We start from the raw sequence: 22,924 nt of genomic DNA, 5'->3' as shown, positions 1-22,924 counted from the left end.
GTTGTCAAAATGATTCTTGTCCCCCAAGCAGATTAAAAGGCCGCCTTCAATCAAGGTGCAGCCATATAGCATAGTCTTTTAGTACATTAACAATCCCGAGTCAGAGACATTCATGGTGATCAAAACTCTCCCAACACAACATTGCAAAGAAGGGTGTCTCTACAGAAAACCCCTTTTGACCAAAAAAGTTTAATCAAAATCAAATCTCATGGGTAGGTAGAAATCTGGATTGGATTCTAATATTATGTTCCTGTTGCTAACAGTTTGTTTCACTTTCATTTTGCTCCAGAGGACAATGAGAACTCAAAGTCAGATGAGAAAGGAAACCAGTCAGAAAACAGTGAAGACCCTGAATCCGACAGGAAAAAGTCAGGAAATCAGTCAGATAATGAAATGAACTGTAATGATGATGGGAACAGCTCCAGCAACCAGGACAGCAGGGACAGTGATGACAGCTTTGAAAACTCTGACTTCGAGAATCAAAAGGCTCCTGAGGACAGTTTTGGCACTCTTGGCTCTATGCAGATCAAGGTGGAGCGCTATGTTGAGAGTGAGTCAGACTTGCGGTTGCAGAATTGTGAATCACTGACCTCTGACAGTGCCAAGGACTCAGACAGTGCAGGTGAAGTAAATGCCCAGTCTTCCAGCAAACATCAGAAGAGGAAGAAAAGGAGAAAAAAGCAAAAGGGAGGCAGCATGACACGGAGAAGGCTGTCAAGCACCTCAAGTCCAAATGGACTTGACTCAGCTTTGGTGGACCAGCCCCAGCTGCTCTCGTCACCAAACAGTGCCTCAGTGCTCAAAATTAAAACAGAAATCTCAGAACCTATAAATTTTGATAATGATAGCAGTATTTGGAATTACCCACCCAACAGGGAAATCTCAAGGAATGAATCACCCTACAGTATGACCAAGCCCCCCAGCTCCGAGCACTTCCCTTCCCCCCAAGCCAGCAGTAGTTTACATGTCTCCATTCCAGACTCCGTTCTCACCCCACCAGGGACTGAAAATACTGCCAGCCGTAAAACTCAGTTCAGCACCTCATCCAACTCAGCCTTGGCTCCTGTGTCCTCTGACCCTTTATCACCCCCACTTTCAGCATCTCCAAGGGACAAACATCCAGGAGGTCCCACAACTTCCAACTCTTTGTTGTACACTGGGGACCTGGAAGCCCTTCAGAGGTTACAAGCAGGCAATGTGGTGCTTCCTTTGGTTCACAGGGTAACAGGAACCCTTGCTGCAACCAGCACTGCTGCTCAGAGGGTCTACACCACTGGCACTATTCGGTATGCTCCAGCTGAAGTTACTTTAGCCATGCAGGGCAACCTCCTCCCCAACACCCATGCTGTTAACTTTGTTGATGTTAACAGCCCCAGCTTTGGGCTAGATCCTAAAACACCGATGGAAATGCTCTACCACCATGTTCACCGACTCAATATGTCGGGACCGTTTGGAAGTGCTGTGAGCGGGGCCAGTCTGACCCAAATGCCTGCAGGGAATGTGTTCACAACTGCCGAAGGACTTTTTTCCACTCTTCCATTTCCTGTGTACAGCAATGGCATTCACACTACACAGACTCTGGAACGGAAAGAGGATTGAAATATGACCACATACTGTGTTCAGTGTTATACTCTGAGGCATAGACTATGTTTTAATTTAGACCTTTAATTCTAGCACTTTGAATTTGAGCAGGTCAGCTTATTATCTCAATATGATGGTCCCCATTCCATTCCCTTTCTCTTTAACTTGACTTATTCTTTAATGTAAAGATATTTTTTTATTTTTGCCTTCAGAGAGTCGAAGTACCAGTTGCCTGCCATTTTGTCTTCTTCTAAGATGTGTGTTTTTTCCTTTGCATCTTTATTAAGATGCCTTTAATATGTGTATGCCTCTGCCATAGAATACTCAGAGTTGTGGTAAAGAGATTTTAAAGTGACAACCATTGGTTTTACTTCAAAATGATCTTGATATGATCAAGATTAAAAGAGACAAGCATAAAAATTGTGCCCTGTTTGACTAAGTCAAATGAAAGGGGGGTTTTGTTCCTAATTCCTTTAAAATAGGGGATAGTATTTTAGAATTTTATGCAGAGTTTAATTCTCTTTTTATGGTTAAAATTTTCTTACTTGCACATAAAATAATTTGGGTTCTTAAAAAGTTAATTTCTGGCCTGTGACTAGAAAGTTAAGAAGTTGGACTAAATGTTAATTACTGAAACTTTAACTTAATTTCTAAAACCATGGTGCTATCATTTATTAATCTGTAATGTCTTCATACAATATGCAGCTTGTGGGCTGGGTTTTTTGGAAAGAATGTGTTCCGTACTGGTTTATAGTGGGGTGCTGCAGTCTCCTTGGTTAGTTAAGACAAAAGCCCTCATTAACATTTGCTGCAGGACTTAAAATTTTTTACCTCCAAACTAACAAGCATAGCCTCACATCAAATTTAAATGGGTCAGGAAGCCTTTTTCAAAAAGAGCTTAAAAAACAAAAAACTCAATTTAATTGACGCGAGGAGCAGTTTCTTAGGTGCATATTGTTTTGCTTTATTTTTTTCTCAGTGTAACTGAGGCTAATTTTACAACGTCAAATAACACTTCAGAGTAAAAAAAAACAGTACTATTTAACATGTTTTGTTTTGTTTTTCATTTAATATTATAGAGGGAAGGTTGTAAATTTCTTTTTTATTTTCTTTGATTTGGGTTTTTTTGGTTGATTTTTTCCTTATTTCTAGTATTGAAACCAATATGTTTTAAAACTAAAGAATGGGTTAATAAGCTTGAAATAGATAACTACAACTGAAAACTGCACATTAAGTAAAAGAAAAGAAATCTCCTATTTTGTCTTTGTTGCCAGAAATCACAGTGTAGTGTCAAACACTCCAAATGACTGTCAAATATAAATTCTTCTTCCACTCCATCTTTGGCAGCTGTTTGTTAAGGCATCTAATAACAGATGTGAGAACTGTAATGTGTACAATGTGTAAGTGTCCTTGGCTGTCAGTCCCATTGCAGTTTCAATGTGTGTTACTATATGCAGTATATACTAAGCTAATGTAGTTGTTTTGTCCTTTGTCTTCTCTGTGCTTTATCTCTAGTCCGGAGTGGTAAAGTCCCATTCCTGCAGTCCTAGTGAACCAGTGATTCTTGGGGGTTAGTGGTTTTTGTGTGGTGGCCTTCCTCTGTAATGTCACCTTATGCTGCTTCCACTGTCTGTATACATTTTAATTTCTGCTGTTGCTTTGCTGTTGTGTATTCTCAAACCTCTCTTTCCCCCTTTCTCCCCACCTCCTGCACACTTTTCCCCTCTCTCTTTCTCTTGCTCTCTTGTTTTCTCTTCTTCACTCTCAGAGATAAAAGACTCTTAACTAGCTCAAGGTTAATGGAGCCATTTTTCCCACAGAGGAATTCTGGGTATGACTTACTCTTCCAGTGTACCCCACAATGCACTACAGAGTAATGCTCAGATATATTAAGCAAATTGACGCCATATAGCCTCAGTTGTTAACATTCCCAGAGTCCTTGTGCTCAAACTGTAAGCAGAGGGTGCATTTCTTTGGTTTTCTCCTAAGTAGGCTGGTGGAGCAATACATGGAACAATTACCAGTGAGATACAAAATTCTTTCAAAGGCTGACTGGCATTGTTTAAAAAGGAAGCCTAGCTTAGGATTGTCATATATATTCGCGTATGTGTGCAAAGCTAATGTATTAACTCAGCTGTCCTTTGAATTTCTGATCGCTCACTGTGTTGTGTCAATTTCTGCGGTAGCTTTGAATTTGAGAAGTAGGTCCAAGCCACAGAGGAGTCATACTGGAAAAGGATTTGGATGCCAGAAATTTAATTAATGAGCTTTTAAAGGTTCCATAGGAAGGTTTTAAGTAGGTCTAAAAAAGGCAAGAAAGCTGATTGGGAAATTCAAAGTTTAATTTCGGAAGCTCTGCTCTAGCTATGGAACAATCAAAGGAGTGCACCTATCAGCTACAAAGAACAGCTAGACAGCTGTTGTTGTTTTGGGTTTTTTTTATAAATGTTACTGTGTTGTGTCAAAATGATTTCTGGTGATTTAAACTAACAGATAATCACAGCTGCTGTCTAAATCCATAGTGTTTAAAATTACAAAATGAAAAAAAAACTCATTACCTGTGAAGACTGTGTCTGTGTTTTTAACTATTTCTTGTACAAATATATGAAATCTTTTATGAGGAGACTGGTGCCAAGTAGCTGAATAATGGGGAAAGGGATTCTGTTCATATAAATCTTAGCAGTGTTACCAACTCTACAATATAAAAAAATTAAAATGTTAAAAAGTGACAGCTATGGTACATTTATTTTGTGTTAAGCTAACCGAATCTAACTTCTTGAGTGCCTGGCTTATTTGAAACATTTTTTTCATTGATCATTGATAATGCTGCAAATCAGAAATGTACATACTTCATTTACAACAGGGTTCTTTTTATACTTTTGTAGATTCTCATACATGTCATACATGGTTGTCTTTATGTAACTTAATTTTTTTTCATCCTGCAGGTGCCATTTTCATAATAAACTTCTCTTGGATTTGTTACTATCTGGCATCATTTCTTTTACATATAACCATCCTGACTAATGAATGCTGGTAGTATTTGTTTGAGCAGGTATTTTTTAATTGTTTCATAAAAAAAAAAAAAAGAACAACCAACGAAAAAAAAAATCCCTAAAATACTAGAAAAAAAAAAAAAACAAAAACAAAAATCAAAGAGGATAAAGCTAGATTTTTATTAACACTTGTGAAATGAAGAAAAGAAGCTGTCAAGATGTAGGTTAAGAATGCTAATCCAAATACTACAACAACTTGCCACCATTTTAAATTCTCAGCTACCCCAACTCATTGTCATATTGAGCATTTTTATGCACATTATCAAAGCTGAATAATGGACCTGCAACATTAACCACTATAGAAAGTGTGCATTTTTTCTTGATTAATGCACACTGGAAGAGGTCGGCTTTTGTACATTAATCATTTAAAATGCACTTTATATTTTCATTTTTGTACCTTACGATGTTACAGTGAAATTCTTAAATCACATTATATCCTACCTAGGCTGCTGATTCTTTTAAACATGTACTTTCTTTCCCCAGAATAGCAACCTGTAAGTTGTTGGTGTCGTGTGACTAAAACATTCTAAACATACCAACTGAGGACAGAAACATTTACCAGTGCAAAACTGACAAGGCAAAAAGCCTTGACCCCACAAATGAAGGGGGGTAAAAAGAAGTCTAAATCATTTTGTTTACACAGATATCCACACAGAGTGGCTAAAAGTGGAACACCCTGCATAAATTCTGGAAAAAAAAGTCCCAGGGCAAGTGGGTTCAGTCCCTGAAACGGAAAGCAGAGAGAAGCTATGGCACAGGAGATGCCACACCAGCTACCCATCACTATGTGCCAGCTCTGGTGGTGGCTGCTGCATGCACAGAGGAGGGGGTGGGTGGTGGGAGGCAAGGGGAGTTGGAGCATTCTCACCTACTGCTTACGTGGTCTCTGCATTTCTTCTTCATTCATTGCCTTTCTTTACAGTGCCTCCCCACCTTGTGACAAAGATTTACAAATTCCATATTTTATTGTGTTATTGCTGAGTATGCAGTCTCTAAGAACACAAATTTCGGGCCATCAAGACACTGCTGCCTATAGCCAAAATCCCTAAGCAACTTTGAGTGCCTAAATCTTTTCTCCTCTGTATGTCCACTTAGAAATTAACAATACCGGGCTAGTCATTCTGGGTCAGACTCCGGTTGCCTTTTTAACACTGAGTAAAACTGTCTATTCACAGTTTTCAGCACATCTCTTTACAATGAAAGTTACACTCAGCTGAAGTAAGAGCATATGAATCTGGCTCGCTGGGCTGACTAAATTAAAAAAAAAAAAAGATAAATGTATGCAGTTATAGCTCAGTGAGCCAGCCCAGTCCATTAAGAGTGTAAAGCCCTCTTTGAGCTTCCAAGCAGTTCAGGATTCCCGCTTCCCAGGCTCCAAGCATTGAGTTTGCTGTGTCTCCAACTTGCAGTGGGTAGAAAGGAGCAAAGGTCAGTGATGCTGCTTTCAGCTCTACTTGCATGTTCCAGCTGGCAATGCATCTTGTTTATGAGGTAGCTAAGGGTGCGGATGCCAAATGAGAAGAAAACAGAATTTAAATGAAGAGTGGAATAATGATCAGAATAAAACTTAATGGAAGAATAACATGACTGTTCCAAATAAGTGTTAACCAATACGAACTAAAGCCACTTATTCCAAGAAGGAGCTTGACAGAGGCATTTCTGAGCTGTTATAAAGGCTTATTAAATCTCAGTCATAATACCCATACACTGCATCAGAGCATGGAGCTGATGGTCAAAATGAATAGACTGCTCTAAGGCTTGCAGCTGAATGAGGAAATTGGTGCATTAAAAGAAATTATGGAAAGGCCATTTCATGGGGACTTTTCATAGTGATGTTATTGCAGTGGTTTATCTCTGGGGAATAGATTTTGTAAATTATTATCTGCAGCAACTCTAATAAACAAAAACAACTGTTAGAAAGGGTTGAGTTCTTTGAAAAGGGTCCTTTGGGGTTGGCTTAGCTGTTATCCTTGTAATATTTGAGGAAAAACTGTTTTTCATGCAGAAAGTTGGGCAAATTTTGTCAAGTCATTTCATCAAAGAACATTTTGTAAAACAAGTGATCTCAGTAACTGCCATCTCAAGAAAGTTTGTTCCTGAACCATTTGTTTTGCAAGGTGATATATGCAGATATTTAAAAGCTACCTGAAGGGTTGCAAGGGGAAAAAGGCTCTTTTGAAGCCTCATGACTCTGAAAAGTTACAGTGAAAGAAGAATATTTCAGAAGTATCTAGATAATCAGCTCTGACTGCTTGCACTGGTGCTCTTGCAAGGTGGTCATTTCACTGGAGGAACTGTGATGCCCCTGACAGCACATTTACTGTTATAATTTAGGAACTGCATTAGTTTAAATGTGTCAGTGCTTTCAGAGCTATTTGCATAGTAGTGTCCCATCTTACCATTGTAATTTCTTTATTTTCATTTTAGGGCTGAGGGAGGAGGGTGGAAAGACTAGATATGCATTGTCAACTAAATTAATGAACTGTCATCTATCCAGTGAGTTTACTGAAGAGTCTACAGAAATGTGAAAAAAACTGGGATGCCACCAGAGCCACAGATGCTCAGGTAAGATCAAACCATTTATAAAACATGCACATGTATGCAACACAGACACTTAGATCTGCTACCTCTGAAAGCCAGTTGGCCTTTCAAACTGGGCAGGGTGGTACCTATATAAATTTGCATAATAAAGGTCCTTTCTTCCCCTCTTTCACCTCTTCCTTCATCTTTTCATGAGTGCTGGATCAAATCACATCCATACTTTTTTCAGCAAATCATAGAACCATAGAGTAGTTTGGGTTGGAAGGAACCTTAAAGATCATCTAATTCCAACTCCTCTGCCACAGGCAGGAATACCACACCTTAGATCAGATTGCTGAGGGGCCCAGCCAACTCAGCCTTGAAGACTTCCAGGGATGGGGCATCCATAACCTCTTGGGGCAACCTGTTCCACTGCTTCACCACTCTGTGTAAAGAATTTCTTCCTAACTTCGAATCTAAACCTGCTCACTTTCACTTTAAAACCATTGCCCTTTCTCTTGTCACTGTCTGCCCATATAAAAAGTCTCTCTTGCTCCTTTTTATAAGCCACTTTAAGATACTGGAAGATGCTAAAAGGTCTCCCCAAAGCCTTCTCTTCTCCATGTTGAACAATGCTAACTTTTTCAGCTTGTCTTCATAGGAAAGGTGCTCCAGCCCTCTGATCATCTTTATGGACCTAACAGGACCAAACAGGACCTTTCTGAAAGCAACAGGACTCGAGATAAGCCAAGGATACAGACTACTTCTTTTAATTGACCTGGATCAGGATGGATAGTCTCCATTACAGTTTTATTCAGAATCTTAAAGTCAGCAAGAGAGAGTGGAAAAACAGCTTTTATTACCATAATCACCATGAGATGAGTCTTTTAACAAAACAAAAACCCAGAGTAGTTTGGAATTATTTCATATAAATAACACATTTCTAGAACTATAATACTCTAGATGTGAGAATAGAGAGATTGGTGACTCAGATTCAAAGGTATACAAATGAAGTCAAATAATATTGAGTTTGATTACATGTAGGAAGGTATAAATTTTTTCCCATCTTGTAGGAGCTGTGTAGATTAGATGCAATGCAGAAAATAAAGGATCTTTTAGTAGACATCAACAGTACAATGAGTACTGACATAATGCATGGGCAAAAATATCATAAGGACCCAATAAAAGCTTATGGGAAGTCAGTGAGAGAAGGTTTGCATGCTTTGCAGACAGGAGACTTTATTGCCCAGTCCTTTGTCTCAAATTACCTTTTACTGACTGCAGAGACATAGAAAATATTGAAATTACCTTTCCCGTTACGAGTTTTCATAAGAAAAAGGACCTCTTGTCTTGCTTTTAATAAAAGTGAACATACTATTTTCTGTCAAAAGGAAAGGAATCAGGTTTTCCTCTTGCTTTTACAACATTCACAGATTTACAGCAGAAATGACTGGAACGGGATGTATTAACCATATGACCCCAGCAGAATGAGTCTACACCCTTGATTGATGTAAAGGTTTGTCTCTGTCCTCTGACTAGCCACAAAAGGTCCAGTCTTGGTCCTGCTCAAATCAATGAGAGCTTGACTAAAGACTTTAGTTGCTTCAGGACCAAAGTCTTGAGCCAATACTCATAATCAAATAACAAAGCAGAGCCTATAGCAGGAATGATAGACAAATAAGTCAGGCTGATTTTTACATGGCATCAAGTTTCTTTTCTAATCCTATACCACACCAATCACACACTAAGCTCTTTTTTGTTTAATTAAAAAATCTTTTCCAGTTTTCCCAAGCTGCATGGTCTGATCCTTCCAGAGATTCCTATCTCTAAAACAGGTTGGGAGTGAGTCAAAGAAACAGATAGGAGTGCAAAGACTGCCTTCTCACCCATGCTCTGTTGGAGCAGGCCTGGATGCCCGGGTCTTTAACATGAAAGCAAAGGACTCCAAGGTGGAAACTCTGCTGGACATTAGAGCTTGTATTTTCTTTAACTGCCAGCAGTGCTACCTGATGGCAGCACCAGAATCACCAGTACAGCTTTCCCAGACTCTCTCTGAATATCATTTAAGAAGTGGGAGTGTTCACATTTTAAGGAGGTGAGTATTCACTGAAACCAGTTTGCAGTTTCTGCTCAGTACTGTAAATCTCTGAGGCCTCTTAGCAGCTTTGGTTGTGTCTCCTGTATCTCATTTCTTTCTTCTAACCAGTTCTCTGCTTCATTACAGCAAGTAAGATGGCATCTTGCAAGGTAGTGACAAAAAATTATTTCAGTTCAGGAAGTCCAGTCTCCTTGGATTATAGTAAAGAAAGAACTAAATTTATTTTTAGCTGAAAACAACCTAAATGCTATGCTTCATCCTCATAGCAAGGACCCAGGGATCTTTGACTTTTCAGGGTAAGATCGGTTTCTGAGAACCTGCTTCCCACTTATTGCTCATTGGCACTCTGAGCAAGCTGTAATTTTTGCCCTCTTTCCCACTTAAAAGAAAAGCTCCTTTCTGCTCTGTGGACTTTTACCTCTGCAGAAAGGCCTGCAGCTGATGGGCCTGGCTGAGCCTCTTCAGTTCCTATGCAATTTTCTTCGCCCAACATTTCCTGACATTTCCAGTTGCATGTGGTCGTGGTTTCATCCCAGGCAGCAGCCAAGGCCCACACAGCCCCTCACTCACACCCCCACTGGCAGGATTGGGGAGGGAATTAGAGAGGTAAAAGCTGGAAAACTCACGGGTTGATATAAAGACAGTTTAATAGGGAAAGCAAAAACTGCACACAGAAGAAAAGCAAAACAAGGCAGGTGTTCAGCCATCCCCAGGAGAGCAGGAGTCCATCACACATAACAATGACTTGGCAAGACAAACACCATCACTCCAAATGTCGTCCCCCCTCCCCCCCCCCCCAACTCTTTCTTCTCCCCACTTTATATATACTGAGCATGATGTCATATGGTATGGAATATCCCATTGCTCAGCCTCCCATGCACACACCCTCAACCTCCTTGCCACCATGGCAGTACAAAAATCAGAAAAGGCCTTGGCTCTATGCAAGCTCTGCTAAGCAATAACAAAAACATCTCTACATTATCCACCCTGTGTTCAACAAAAATCCAAAATATAGCCCTGTACTAGCCACTGTGAAGGAAATTAACTCTACCCCAGTTGAAATCAGCACACATGTTGGCCTGATCATTGGCGTCCAGTGAGACTGGAGCCTTCATATTTTCTGTATGGCTATTTTTCTCCTTTTTCCATCACATTTGTTTTTGGCTTTGCCCATCCTTTCTTTCTTCAGAATGTCTTCACACACCCCAGGGTGCATAGCATTTCCCTAGCACAATCTATAACCACTACTGCCACACCCTGGACCTTATTACCAAGCCAATTTTATATCCAATTGAGTATTTTAGTATCAGTCCCATACTTGCTAACCTTATAAATTAATCTGTTATGTGGCACTGTACTGAAAGCCTTTTCAAGTCCAAGTAAATTATGTCTCCTTCTTCATCACTGTCCACTTTCATTGTCACTTCCTCAGAGAAATGAATCAAGATTGTTAAGCATGACCTCCTTTTTGTAAATCCATGCTGACTACCTCTAACCAATCTATATTAGATTGATATTAAATCAGGACACAGACACAAAGGGGGCCTGTTATATAAATGCAATGTAAGGTTGCTTCATGTGGAGATGAGAGACGGGAATCACTGACACACTGAAGTTAGCAGTACCAGGTCTGATGGTTTGCCAGTAACTTATAAGTGGCCAGATCCCTCCCCAGGGTCTCAACCAGAACTCCTCTGGAGAAAACAAGAGCTTTTATCTGCATTTGCCAAGCCTGTTTCTATTACAGAAGTGAATGTGATCACTGAGGATGAGAACTGCGTTCTGCTTTTATTCATCCATGATTAAGTCAAAATCACAAAGACATTTCAAAACCATAATTTTCAACAATGTTGTCCCACAGCTTCTGAGTAGAGCTGTATCTTCACTGCCTAAGGTGTATGTCAAAAGGCACCATTGGCATTTGTTTCCTGAACAAATGCAGCCAAAGGATTTCAAGAGAATCTCCCACCTTGGCCCAGGTGCTGGAGAGAATGTGTGCTATGTCAACTACAACAATTTTCCCAATACCCCATTAAGACATTTGGCGTCTTTCTTCCCATGAAATGTGTGCCTACTCAGAGTACATATCGCTACTGACTGATGCCAGAGAAGCAACTTTTTCCTCCACGAGAGATGGGCTCAGGGACTGTAAGATACACTGTGTGAATCACACACCACATCACCTTGCTTGCTTTCTCTAGAGTACGAAGATGGCAGCCTGCACAAGCAGGATGAGGAAGAGAATCTCAGCAGTGAATACTGGCAGCAGTTTAGGTATAAATTAAGTATGTTTTGCCAGCTTTTCTATCTCAGTGACTGGAAATACCTCCCTCAATGCTGTAAGCATAATAGAGGTCTCTTCAGTTTACAAGTAGAGGGCCAGTTAATCCCAACAGTCTGTCTGGAGCTTGTTTGACAACATATGCATCCAGAACAGTGAGAACCAGAGAAAGTCAAAGACATCCCTTGGGAAACTAACCTTTGGCCTTCTTCCTCACAGCACACCCAAGGTGCACAAAGTGAGCTTTCTAACCTACATCCTATGGAGGCTTATTGCGTATATCCTATATATATATACATATGGTTCCCTTGTGTCTTCAAGTCAGAAACGTGGTGGTTAGTGTATGGTGGGAGAGATATTGTTCTGGGAGAGTTCAGCACAGTCAGTGCTGCTGCAAACTTAGATATTCTGGCAAACTTCCACTGAAACAAAGGAAAGAGGCCCCCACCAAACAGTTTGGCATGCATTCAAGGCCTTGACCCTGTAACAGCCAGTACAGACATGCTCAGAAAAATAACTCGCAGAAAGAGTAGGTCAATACAAAGAAGCATAACTTAAAGATAAGGGCTATAAGGGCATAAAGAAATAGTTGGAGAATGTTTTCCCTGTTTGGAAGAAAAGATTGCTCACATGTTTATGATGAAAGAGTTCTGAAGAGAAAGTAAAGTAAGCCTATTATGCATTTCTTAGGCAAATATAAAAGCAGAAAACAACAAAAAAAAAAGTTGTTAGACTTCTCACATTGTTAATATTTGTAACTAAAACATGTAGTCTTGTCATTGGCATAAGATACATCACAGCTACATGGAGTCCCACAGTCAAAGAAACATGGTTTAATATCAAGTGCATCATATAAAGTTATACATACCATCCAAAATACCTAACACCTTTAAAGAATCAGCTACTGAAGAACCATGTGCCATGGAAAGTTCCATCAGACAGCAAGTTACATAACATACCCTTCAAGCAGAAATTTTATCAATACTTTTCTGAACAAATCTGGTCATGGGTGACAGATCAGTGATAGCAACCATCCCTTCTGATGGTAAGACTCTGTTGAAACAGTGACTTTGCTGACACCAGTAAGAAGCCTGTTTTGTATGTGTGCAAATTGTAGACTGAAATCTTAGACAAATTAGGAACACTAAAATGTGTACCAAAAATGAGAAACAAAACCAGCATTGAAATAATTTGTCATGGCTCTAAGGTTCAGCCTATGATTTCCAGCACATTTTTGTGAGCAAATAGTGAGGCTAAATAAAGGATAAAAAGTACCTTTTCATTATTGTGTTGGCTCCATGTTCTCTTACAGCAGATGAGCTGTACTTACAGGACACAGCAGTGCACTTCAGAGAAAGCATCCATGAAAGGAAAGAATGGGAACTGACATTTGAGCTAGGATATATTCTTTAACTTTGTCATTAAGTGTCTGCGTGATATTTGCCTTCCCTGCTTCTTTGGATCATGGCTCAAACACCTCCGTACACCAGAACTGAACTGCCTCCCCATGATAAGCAGGGACTCACAGCAGCCAGACAACTTGAGCACAGAGTGGCAGAGTCAAAGCAGCACAAGACAGGACACAGAATTTCACCACAGTCCTAACTTGCAGTCAGTCATCATACTCTCATGTTACCCCTTCCATTCCTGGCTAGCAGTGTCAGGGGTATACTGACTTGGGTAGGCAATTCCTAAAGACACTTGGGGGCATGTAATTATAATTGAGTTGCTTATAGTATTAAAATTCATATGACTAGAAATCACACCCTAAAAAAGCTTCCACAAACCTCACAACTGTTAACTTCACCACTGCCTTAGCACCAGCTTCAAAAAAAAGAACAGAAAGCTCAAAAACTCTTCTGTTGTTTTAATGGCATGGTGCTGAGGTGTGCATCATCTCAAATATACATCCCTTTGGCTTCGTGGTGCTGCAATGAGACGCAGACTTTGTCACCTAAATATGCATTTATTTCCATTACTTATGTTCCAATGCAGACCAGAAGAGGGTTTTTTCAAACTAAATTAAACCACTACAATATCCTAAACCTTTGCTTTGACCATGAACACAAACCTTCCTTTCTCATACAGACCGTAACTGAACCACTGCTGCAGACAGAAAGACATATTCCTGTAGTCCACACATCCCCTTTAAAAATGGAAAATCCAAAATGATTCCTCTGAAAGATTCTTGTGTTGGCTCAAAATATCTTCACCCCAGCTGTTGTGGTCAGGTCCAAAAGAAAGTAAAATATTTGAGAGTGATAAATAAATGGATCTAACAAAACAGTCACTTCTAATTATCTAAAAATGTGTAATGATACTACTTAGTAGCACTGAGTAGTGCAACAATGATGCTGCTGTTGGCAGTAGCAGTTGCATCAGTAGTAATGGTGGTGTACTGTAGTAATAGTATCACTTCTGCTATGTAGTAGTGATGGTGGTGTTACTAGGATAAATACAAAGTACTGCTGGATTTCCCTGTGCTTATGAAAGTGCACTTAATTGGAATGTTTGCTTCCAACTGCCTTGACCCTCCCTGCTTGCTTCTACCCTTTCTGATCATGGATAGACTCATTTTTTCATTTGTATACAAGATTACACACTGCCAGAGGTTAGTAAAGCAGGCAATTTGGAGACTTCATTTTAGAATATTATTTATCAGTTGACCTTGTAATACTATCGTTTGATAACAGCATATGACATCAGCTTTTAATATTCTCTCTGGGCTGATAGACAAAATTCAAGGCCCAAATCAGTAACTGTCCATGGGCCTCAGCATCACAAAGATGGTCTGCCTTTTCACACTGTGCCAAAACTGATGATGCCAAAAGAAATCTTCATGCACTGTTAGGAGAAGTTCATCATGGTGGGTCACTGGCTCCTAAAATTAATCACTTTATAATTTGCTACAGTGGGAACTTGACAACCTTGTAAGGGGCATGCAAGAAGCTTTTCTTTAGTTGTCTAAAATGGCTGATAAAAGCTGTGATGTTATATGTCAGAAATAACACTTTCTTTATGATATGGATGGCTCTTGGCAACTGCAACACAATCCTCCGCTCCATATTGTAAGAACATGTCACAGACCAGGGCTCAAAGAGTACCAGAACGCTGATCACTAAATCAGCACAGTAAGATAATAATGATAATAATGATGAATTGTTGCACAATCTTATTCATAAGTATTTGTTAGATTTGAAATATGGTTTGATCTTCATACACAACCCATCCACATACCTGACAACTCTCTGCTGAGCCATAAAGGTGAGTGGCATGTGCTCAGTGGAGCTGACCTATACAGTGAAATGGTTTATGAGAAATGAAAATATATGATGAGAATACAAAACTTGATAAGAGGTTTATTTATTGATTGCAAATAAAATTCATGAACTGTGAAGCTGGAAACTGCACCAGAGGGAATTGGTCCAAGAGGACATTAGGGAAAGAGGGAGAGAGAGAGAGGAAGAAAAAGAAAGCATGTGCGTGTGTGTTGTGTGTATTACACATAAACTAAGTTAAAGGTTGCCTAAAGCCTTCTGATTCCACAAGCAGAGCCTCTGAGGATAGGATCTTAAAGCCTTTAATTCTACTAAGGCTTTGTCAGTAAGATATTTGCATATTTTGCCTACAAACCCAAAACACTGTATTAATTCATTTTTATTTACCTCTCTGCCGCTTCCAAAAGAAACCTCGCAGGAAGCCATTAATGACACTGCCTCATAAGAGATAATTTTCAGAGAGGCTTTGCAGGTAGTGACTAAAGGGGGGAAAAAATGTGTGTCAGATTTAGGTTATTAGCAATATAATCCTTAAACAGACAGTATATCAAAAAGTAATTCATCTTCAAATTTGACTGTAAAAACTGCATGATTCTTCATTCTGTGTGCATGTGAATTTGTATGGCATGGGGGGTTTTCTTCATGTTCATTAGAAAGGGAAATGGGAGTTTTGAAGCAGTGGGCTGGAGGCTGGAAAACACAGTTTTGTCTTCATGCTATGGCACCTTCCATTCAAATTCAGATCACTTTCTTCACGGTCTACCAGCAAAACCAAAAGGCAAACAGCTTCCTCTCACAGACCATGTGCAAAGCCATTCGGTAGCAACAGGGCTACCAACAGCAGCTGCCTGTGGAAGAATTTTTGGGTTGGTTGGGAACCTCTCTGCAGGACATCCCCAGTTCCCAACAAGAGACAGCAGAAAAACTTTGCTTGCTGGGGGAGTATTTGTCACCCTTGGCATCTTGCATGGGGAACCTGGATTGCCACAACAACTCACCACAAGCCAAATCCTACTGGCATCCAAAACATCCACCAGGCTCCCCACACAAAATTGGACCTGGTCTCCCTGATCTGTCCACGACTCACAACTGTTCACATTTGGGATGAGATTGCTGTATATGTTAGAAGTTAAAAAATATTTTTTTGTTTAGTGTCATGCCAGGTTCTTGACATACAAACCTTTGGACAAGCTAAATGAGAAGCAATTGCTCTTAAATCTGTGGCTGCAAGAAATCAGGAGTCTCATTTAATACAATTTTAACAGCATGATTTTTTAATCACAGTATGGCAAAAGCAGTCTTGACCTTTTCCCCACTTAAACACAAAGTAGTGAAACCTTTGTGTCTTCCCACACTCAGAGAAGAAGTAAAGACTTTTTTTCTCGTGTGGATTTATAATATACCATACAAGCTTCTCTTAAACTTTCTTGTTGGAGGTACATTTTTACTCTCTCTACTCAGATCCTCTTATGATGTAATTTATGAGAGATTTCCTCTTCCTTCCTGTACTTTTCTGCCCTGGATTATCTATTTATAGTCTTCGTAACACCAAAATGATCTCTGAGGTAAAACACAAGAATCATGTATGTAGGCAACAAAAATGTTCCCCATTCTACTGCCCAATCCAGCACCTTTGCACCTCATTTGTCCTTAAAACAAAGGAAAGATTTCTCCTGATTTATTTACATACTAATTTGCCTGCATTTAATCTACATTTAGGCATTTTATCTACATCTACTTTATTCAGCAGCCTTTGTCTCCTCACATGCTACATAGAGCTGGTGTCCCATTGCATTCCTTTTTGGGTTGGCATGTATGTTGCAACCCTGTGTACAGGTGAGTGCCATGCCCTGTTTACAACCCACCAATGGATGCCAGAGACAAAAAAAGGTTACATATATATATTTGCATGAACCACACAAGATGCCAGAGACCTGGGACCCACTGCCCCCGAGGGTGGGCAGAGAATGAGGAGAAGCAACACATTCATTACATGATTGCTGTCCTTCCACCACCTCCTTGACCATGGCACTTGGTTGAAGTTAATGAGATTCTGTGCAATTTTGAGGCTCCTTGGGGATGGGGCAAGGAGGAAAAAGTGCTACCTGATCATGCCCTGGAACAACCATCTCCTGTTCTCAACTTGCACCAAAGTGGGTCTGCACTCAGACTGTCCTTTCCTTGTTCAGGATAAAACATAACCCATATTGTCCTGGAGGAAAGCAAAATGTCTCTGTTCCTTGGAGAGCAGTTATTCCCACACACAACATCACTGGAAACAATAACACTTTTTCAGCATAGGTATTTCAAAGACTCATCCCCACTGTGGTGGATACACCTGTAGTCCATTACAAGGTCCCTTCTTTCTGTGACAGATGAGCAGCTGAAAATGCTTAAATGAGAGCCTTTCTGGGTGCCTACAAGCCCCACAATAATGGTGGATAATAGGTCCACCAAATATTGGTGAGGGTTTTCAGCTCTGAGGGGCTTAGTTTTGCGAGTGATAAATCAGCTCTGGTGATATCAGCTCTTTTACGCATCAGCCTCAGCCCCTCAAAGCTCAGGAAGGCTCCCTCCACACTGATCCCTTGCCGCACCCTTAAGAGAGGTCCAGACTCCAGGCTCGGTGGCAACAGAAGAAGCAACTTTATTGGAAACACCTCGTTTATATAGGGTTAGGCAGGGAAGGTTCTGGGTAAAGGGGAGGAATCATGCTTCCCATTGGTCAGGGAAGGATTGAAAAACGGACAAATGGGGAGTGGGGGTGGAACTTCATAACAACCAATAACCAAACAGGGATAACAACCAATCATCAAACAGAGCTAAAGGCCAAGGGGGATACAGAACTGTAACCAATCAGGAAAAGTGGCGGGAAAGGAACCCTAGGGGATTATGGGAAGAAGAAACTTGGAAAGGAATGACTAATGGAAAATACAATAGGGAGGACATATTTGTGACGCAGTTTTATACTGCTGAAGTGTCCATATACGGTGCATTCAAGTCTAAACCACCGTAGATCTTGTGCACAACATTACTATTTGGAATATTAGGATTTGTGACCTCCAGGTCTTCATCAATCCATCACTTATAATACCTTTGCCACCTAATGAAATCAGGGTCTTCTCCCACACCACAGCACACAGACATGGGCTAGCAGGAAGGCGGACAGGGAGAGTGAAAAAGAGCTATGTCAGCAATGACAAATTGTTAGTGGAAAGGCTTCAGTATCTAGTGGAAGTTTACATATGCTTTCAGAAGGTTTTCATGACTCTTTACTGAAAGGTTACAATGAAACCTCAGTTATATTTGTTCTTTGCAGGTGCTGTTTTGTTTTCCTGGGTTTTTCCACACAAACTGAGGAAATATTGCCTCTGGAAAATTACAAAGTCGGCTCATGCCAGGAGCTATTGCTGGAGAAACAGCCCCGTGACACCATTAACTGGGCCACAGTTAATTAGCAGCAAACAATGAAGAGGTTTCTTAGATCACAACACAAAGAGATAGTGGAGAAAGTAAGAAAATCGTGGTTAGGGGATTTCAAAATGGATATTTCCTAAATAAATTAATATGAGAGAATTAAAGAAAAAGAAAGCACAGGAATGTAAAGATGTCACTCTTCTTCCTCCAAGTACAAGCGCTTGAGATATTTTTGAAAACTAGCAGCAACACTGTGTGACAGCACCATCTCCTACTGTGTGCTACCCCAGGAACATATCTGGGGAAGGTGCCATAGTGGTGAAAATCTCTGTGCAGAAAAGGAGTCCTCCAATGAAACTTTCACTGAGTTTGCATGAGTAGTGTCTGGAAAGGTCTCTTTGTGCTCATGTTCATGCCCAATAATTCTCATACAACAATTATTTTATAATCCTTTAATATGTTTTCAACTAAAGTTCAGGGCTGAAAGTAGATTAGCCATATAACTCAATTATTTAAATGCTTAAGCTTCTTCTTATACATCAAAAAGAGGGGAGTTTAAATATTTCAGCTTTAATGTCCCATGACAATTTTTCCCCTTCTTTCAGAAACAGCTGCAAAACAAATAAATAAAATGAAATGGTCAAGGCCAGAAACTGTTTCTCTTTCCTGCTCCTCAGAGGTCATTACCAAGGTTTAATCCCTCCTTGACGTTCTGCAAAAAAAGCAAACCACAGGCAGGGATAGAGCAGCACTTGGGGCTGTGTGTTAGTGCAGGGCTGCTCTGTCTGGCGTGTGTGGATATACCCACTGTGGGCCTGCACAGCTTCATTGGTGGGAGCAGCTGGCACCATCAGAGGTGATTCAAGCCAGGCAAGACCTGGGTTGTGATCTGGAGGTGTTGGGGACATGTAGGTGTGTCACTCAAGAGACATGGTTTAGTGGTGAACACAGTGGTGCTGAGTTAATGGTTGGATTCAATGACCTTAGAGATCTTTTGCAACCTAAATTATTCTCATGCTTTGATTTCCAGACACCTGGAGAGATTAGCCCGGAAGATTATTTACCTAATTCAGTCACCATGCAAGTCAGCAGTGACAAACACAGTCATTCACCCCCTCATCTCTGATGGACTGTGTGCAACTGCTTCCATACACTCCAGAAGACAATGATCCTGGCCCATGGTGTGCTGCATGCCACATCTGTCACCTACTTCCTTGAAAAAAACAGCACATGTACTTGCTGTTAGTGATCTGCATATTGCTCATGGCCATTTTAATTTGGGTCAATTGCCTCCAAATTTGTCCTCACCTCACTATAATATTTAGTCTACCATTTTGATCATCAAAATGTGCACACTCTGCTCACCCAAATATATTTGAGCTTTTTGGTTTTACTTTATTTTGGTCTGTTTCTATTTGTTCCAACAAGTTAGAGAACAGTATTCACTAGAAATTTAACAACTTCAGTACAGGCGGTGTACCATAAGCAAAAGTAGAAACAATAGAAAGCTTCCTAGATTTTATAAAATTTCAATAAAATGAAGATGGTTCTAAACAGTTGTCAAATACTTTGCTTAAAACTATTCTTTGCTGATGGATAAAATTATAGTTGAAGTCATAGTTGTCTGGTGACTCCTTTGTATTTCATTTTTACATGGTTTTATGACAGTTTCCATTTATGTTTATATCTTTTCAGTAAGAGAAACAATTGAATAGAGGACAAAAAAAAGTATATATTGTCTTTACAAATGCAGGTGTGACAAATATACAAATATAGCTATGTACAAACTTTGTCTAAAGATTTGGCCTCTTCCACAGGAAAACAAAGAAAAAACTAATTTTGCTAGAATAATTTCCAAATAATTACTTCATCTGCTAGTGAGTTTATTATATTACATTGTCTGCTGGATTTATCTGTGTTAATTACTTTTTAAGGGAGCAGAGTAAAAATAAGAAGAGGAAGAATCATATGCACACGTGATGTCTAAAGAGCAGTCATCATATTGGAAAATAATTCGCTATTCATAAATGGTCAAGTCAAACTTGCTCTGTATAACAGACTGAAACACAAGCCATTATTGGCAAGTTCCTCTTCTCCTGATAAGACATACTTTAAATAGATTTGATATCCTAATTTTATTCTTTTCCCTCTGGGTAACAATGCTAGATGTTATTCAGGTTAACATAACCCTTTGCATTTCTTTTCTTTCTCTTTATAATGTCAAAAAATGAAATTGCAATATATTCACAATCACACTTGTAAGAGCTTTGGAAATTATACAGCAAGATTTTTGGAGACCTTTTCTCCTGTCAGGTTTCACTAACATATACACTTACCAATTCCCTTCTAGTGGTTTCTTTCAGGAGGTCAGCTGCATTTATTTAACTCCTCTGCTGCAATTTGTAGTTAACAGAAACTAAACCTGGGATAAAAAGAGCTTGGTGACTGAATTTGTCTTTTGCTATCATTTACTTGGTCTGAAGACAATGGTGGCAACATTGACAATGGTAAAAAAAAAAAAAAAAAAAAAAAAAAAAAGAAAAAATGTGAAATACTTGAGGCTTACGCTCTAAGAAACACAAGACAGTTGTCCAAAGACAGAGACAAAGGGAGAGGTTGTTGAGAAAAATGCTGAGAAAAGATACTGGGCATGCTGGGATTTAAATATGCTCGCCCAGAGGTGGGATCTGTGTGTGTGTGTGCACGAGTCTCTACATCCCTCCCTATGCTGCCTTTTGCTGCCTTGTGCCCCAAGCGGCAGCCCTGTCCCCATTGGAGAGACAGCTCTCAAGAACAGTGTGTGCCTCACAACCTAAATAACAAATAAGTACCTCAGCCTTTTTTCCACAAGTTGTCTCTTTTTTTTTTAATACTCTAGCTTCCTAAACAGCAAAGCAAAGGCCATTATTAAGCTGCACATTAATGAAAAACACATGACTGAAATACAGCATACTTAGTACTTTGAAAAGCAAGACACCTTAGCACACACATGGCATTAAAAAACCCCAAACTTTTGAAATATAAATATGCAGATGATTTCAAAACTGTCCAAGTCCCTCGGGAAGACTGCACTAGAAAAATCAGGGGAGGGCTGGGACATTCCTCAGCCAGTCTTCAGGGCCTGTGGGACACATTCCACTGCAGGGCCACTCTCTGCTCACACATAAAGCTGAGGAGGGAGGGATATGCCACCTCCTAACAAGACAGGGGACTGCCTCGAAGGCTGCCTGAATGATTCCACACATCCAGAAGGCTCCTCATATTTGCCTCCCCACCATCTGCAACTGCAGAAGAAGCTGAAAGAGGCATGTGATACACTCCATGATTCCATGGAGATGGGTGCTAGCATGATCATTTAACATCATGGGAAGTAAAATGAATCGCGAAAAGAAAAAGATAGCTAAACAAAGCAAAAAGGAATCTTCTTATAAATACATCAGGGCATCTCAGCTACAACACTGTGATCTATAAATTACAACTTGTACCACTTGGTGGCAACACTTCCATGTTTGATTTATTGAACCTTTCTCATAATCTGTCTTCTGATATTTGAAAGGACAAGTGTAGGCTCTGATATGTGCAATTAAGTACTGTAAAGAATCAAAATAAAAGCTTTGAACAGCTTTGGTATTACTTTCTGTCCAGGAGTCATACTAAATACTTTATAAGAGAATGTTACTTTATGTCCTGAAACATTTCTAACAGGAAAATTTCACATTCCTCAGAGACATCACTGAGAAGCCTTGTACAGTAATCTCAATACTGGCAGAAAATAATTTCTTTCAATGTGCAACCAGAATCATAGAAAAGGTGTTGACCAGCAGCTTGCAGAGCACCAGGTACTCAAGCAAGACAAGGTAGATTACTACCACTGTGCAGGTTTCTCCATTGCAAGTGTGTTTTAGGACTGCAGGTGAACATTTGAATGCCATTAAAGCTGCAGTCTTGTATGGTGCACAAGCAACAGCCATGCCATGGCTCTTTCTTGCAGTTTAAGTTTGATCTGCAAGATTCATTCTTCCAGCTAAGGTCGCTCAGTGTCTTCACCTGCTCAACTCTGGGCACCCCACTAAACTTGACAAGCAACATCATTCATGTCAATTTCCTGAATTACAGGATGTACAAACTCACTAGCATTGGGCCCATGCCTGCAGTTTGTGGTGTCCTGTTCTGCCTCCTGTCTCTACACTAACATGTCACTCTAAGGCCATGATGAGGCAGGCAAGCTGCTTTGGGAAAAACAACCTGAAGTCACACAGCAGCCCAGGAGTGGTACTCAGAATGGGGATGCTTCTGAGTCTCTATTCACCGCCATAGGCAGATTCTGGGTAGCAAAACAGTCCAGTCCACAGATAATGTAGGTGAGGGTCATGTGCTGCAATAGTCTGCAGGAGTGTTCACCAGCCTGGACCAGGGTAGCCTCAGGCGCAAGGTGTACAATGCCAAAGGCACTGTAATGACCAGGTAACTGGCTTGGATTTAGCAATGCTGAGTGCCTGCAGTCATTACAGACAAGGGAGGCAGTAGCCCAGTGAACAGAACACCCAGGCTGCTACTGACCTTGCCAAGTCCTCTGTTGAGTTTCAGCTTCACTCCTCAAGACTTTAGTATAAGCCTCTAGAAGATTCAGGATTTTAAAAGGGTTAGGTTCTTTCCACCCACGCTGAGCCTGTAGCCCAGGTTACATTTGCAAGAG

The 22,924-nt window shown here is 40.2% G+C and overlaps 1 protein-coding gene across 5 annotated transcripts in view; it reads left to right on the top strand.

Moving 5' to 3' along the window:
* NPAS3 (neuronal PAS domain protein 3) overlaps window positions 1–4,310 on the top strand; it is a 605,164-nt gene extending 600,854 nt beyond the window's left edge. For all 5 annotated transcript variants that reach the window (XM_071557955.1, XM_071557954.1, XM_071557953.1 and 2 more), the window contains one exon: window positions 290–4,310. In XM_071557955.1, the coding sequence (XP_071414056.1) occupies window positions 290–1,599 (1,310 nt within the window). In that variant the 3' untranslated portion in view covers window positions 1,600–4,310. The remainder of the gene's footprint in view (window positions 1–289) is intronic.
* The last annotated feature ends 18,614 nt before the right edge of the window (window positions 4,311–22,924 follow it).

This window comes from Pithys albifrons, chromosome 6 (genome assembly GCF_047495875.1).
Source record: "Pithys albifrons albifrons isolate INPA30051 chromosome 6, PitAlb_v1, whole genome shotgun sequence".
Lineage (NCBI taxonomy): Eukaryota > Metazoa > Chordata > Aves > Passeriformes > Thamnophilidae > Pithys > Pithys albifrons.
Note: the sequence above shows the minus strand (reverse complement) of the source record. Positions and strands in the feature narration are given on the sequence as shown.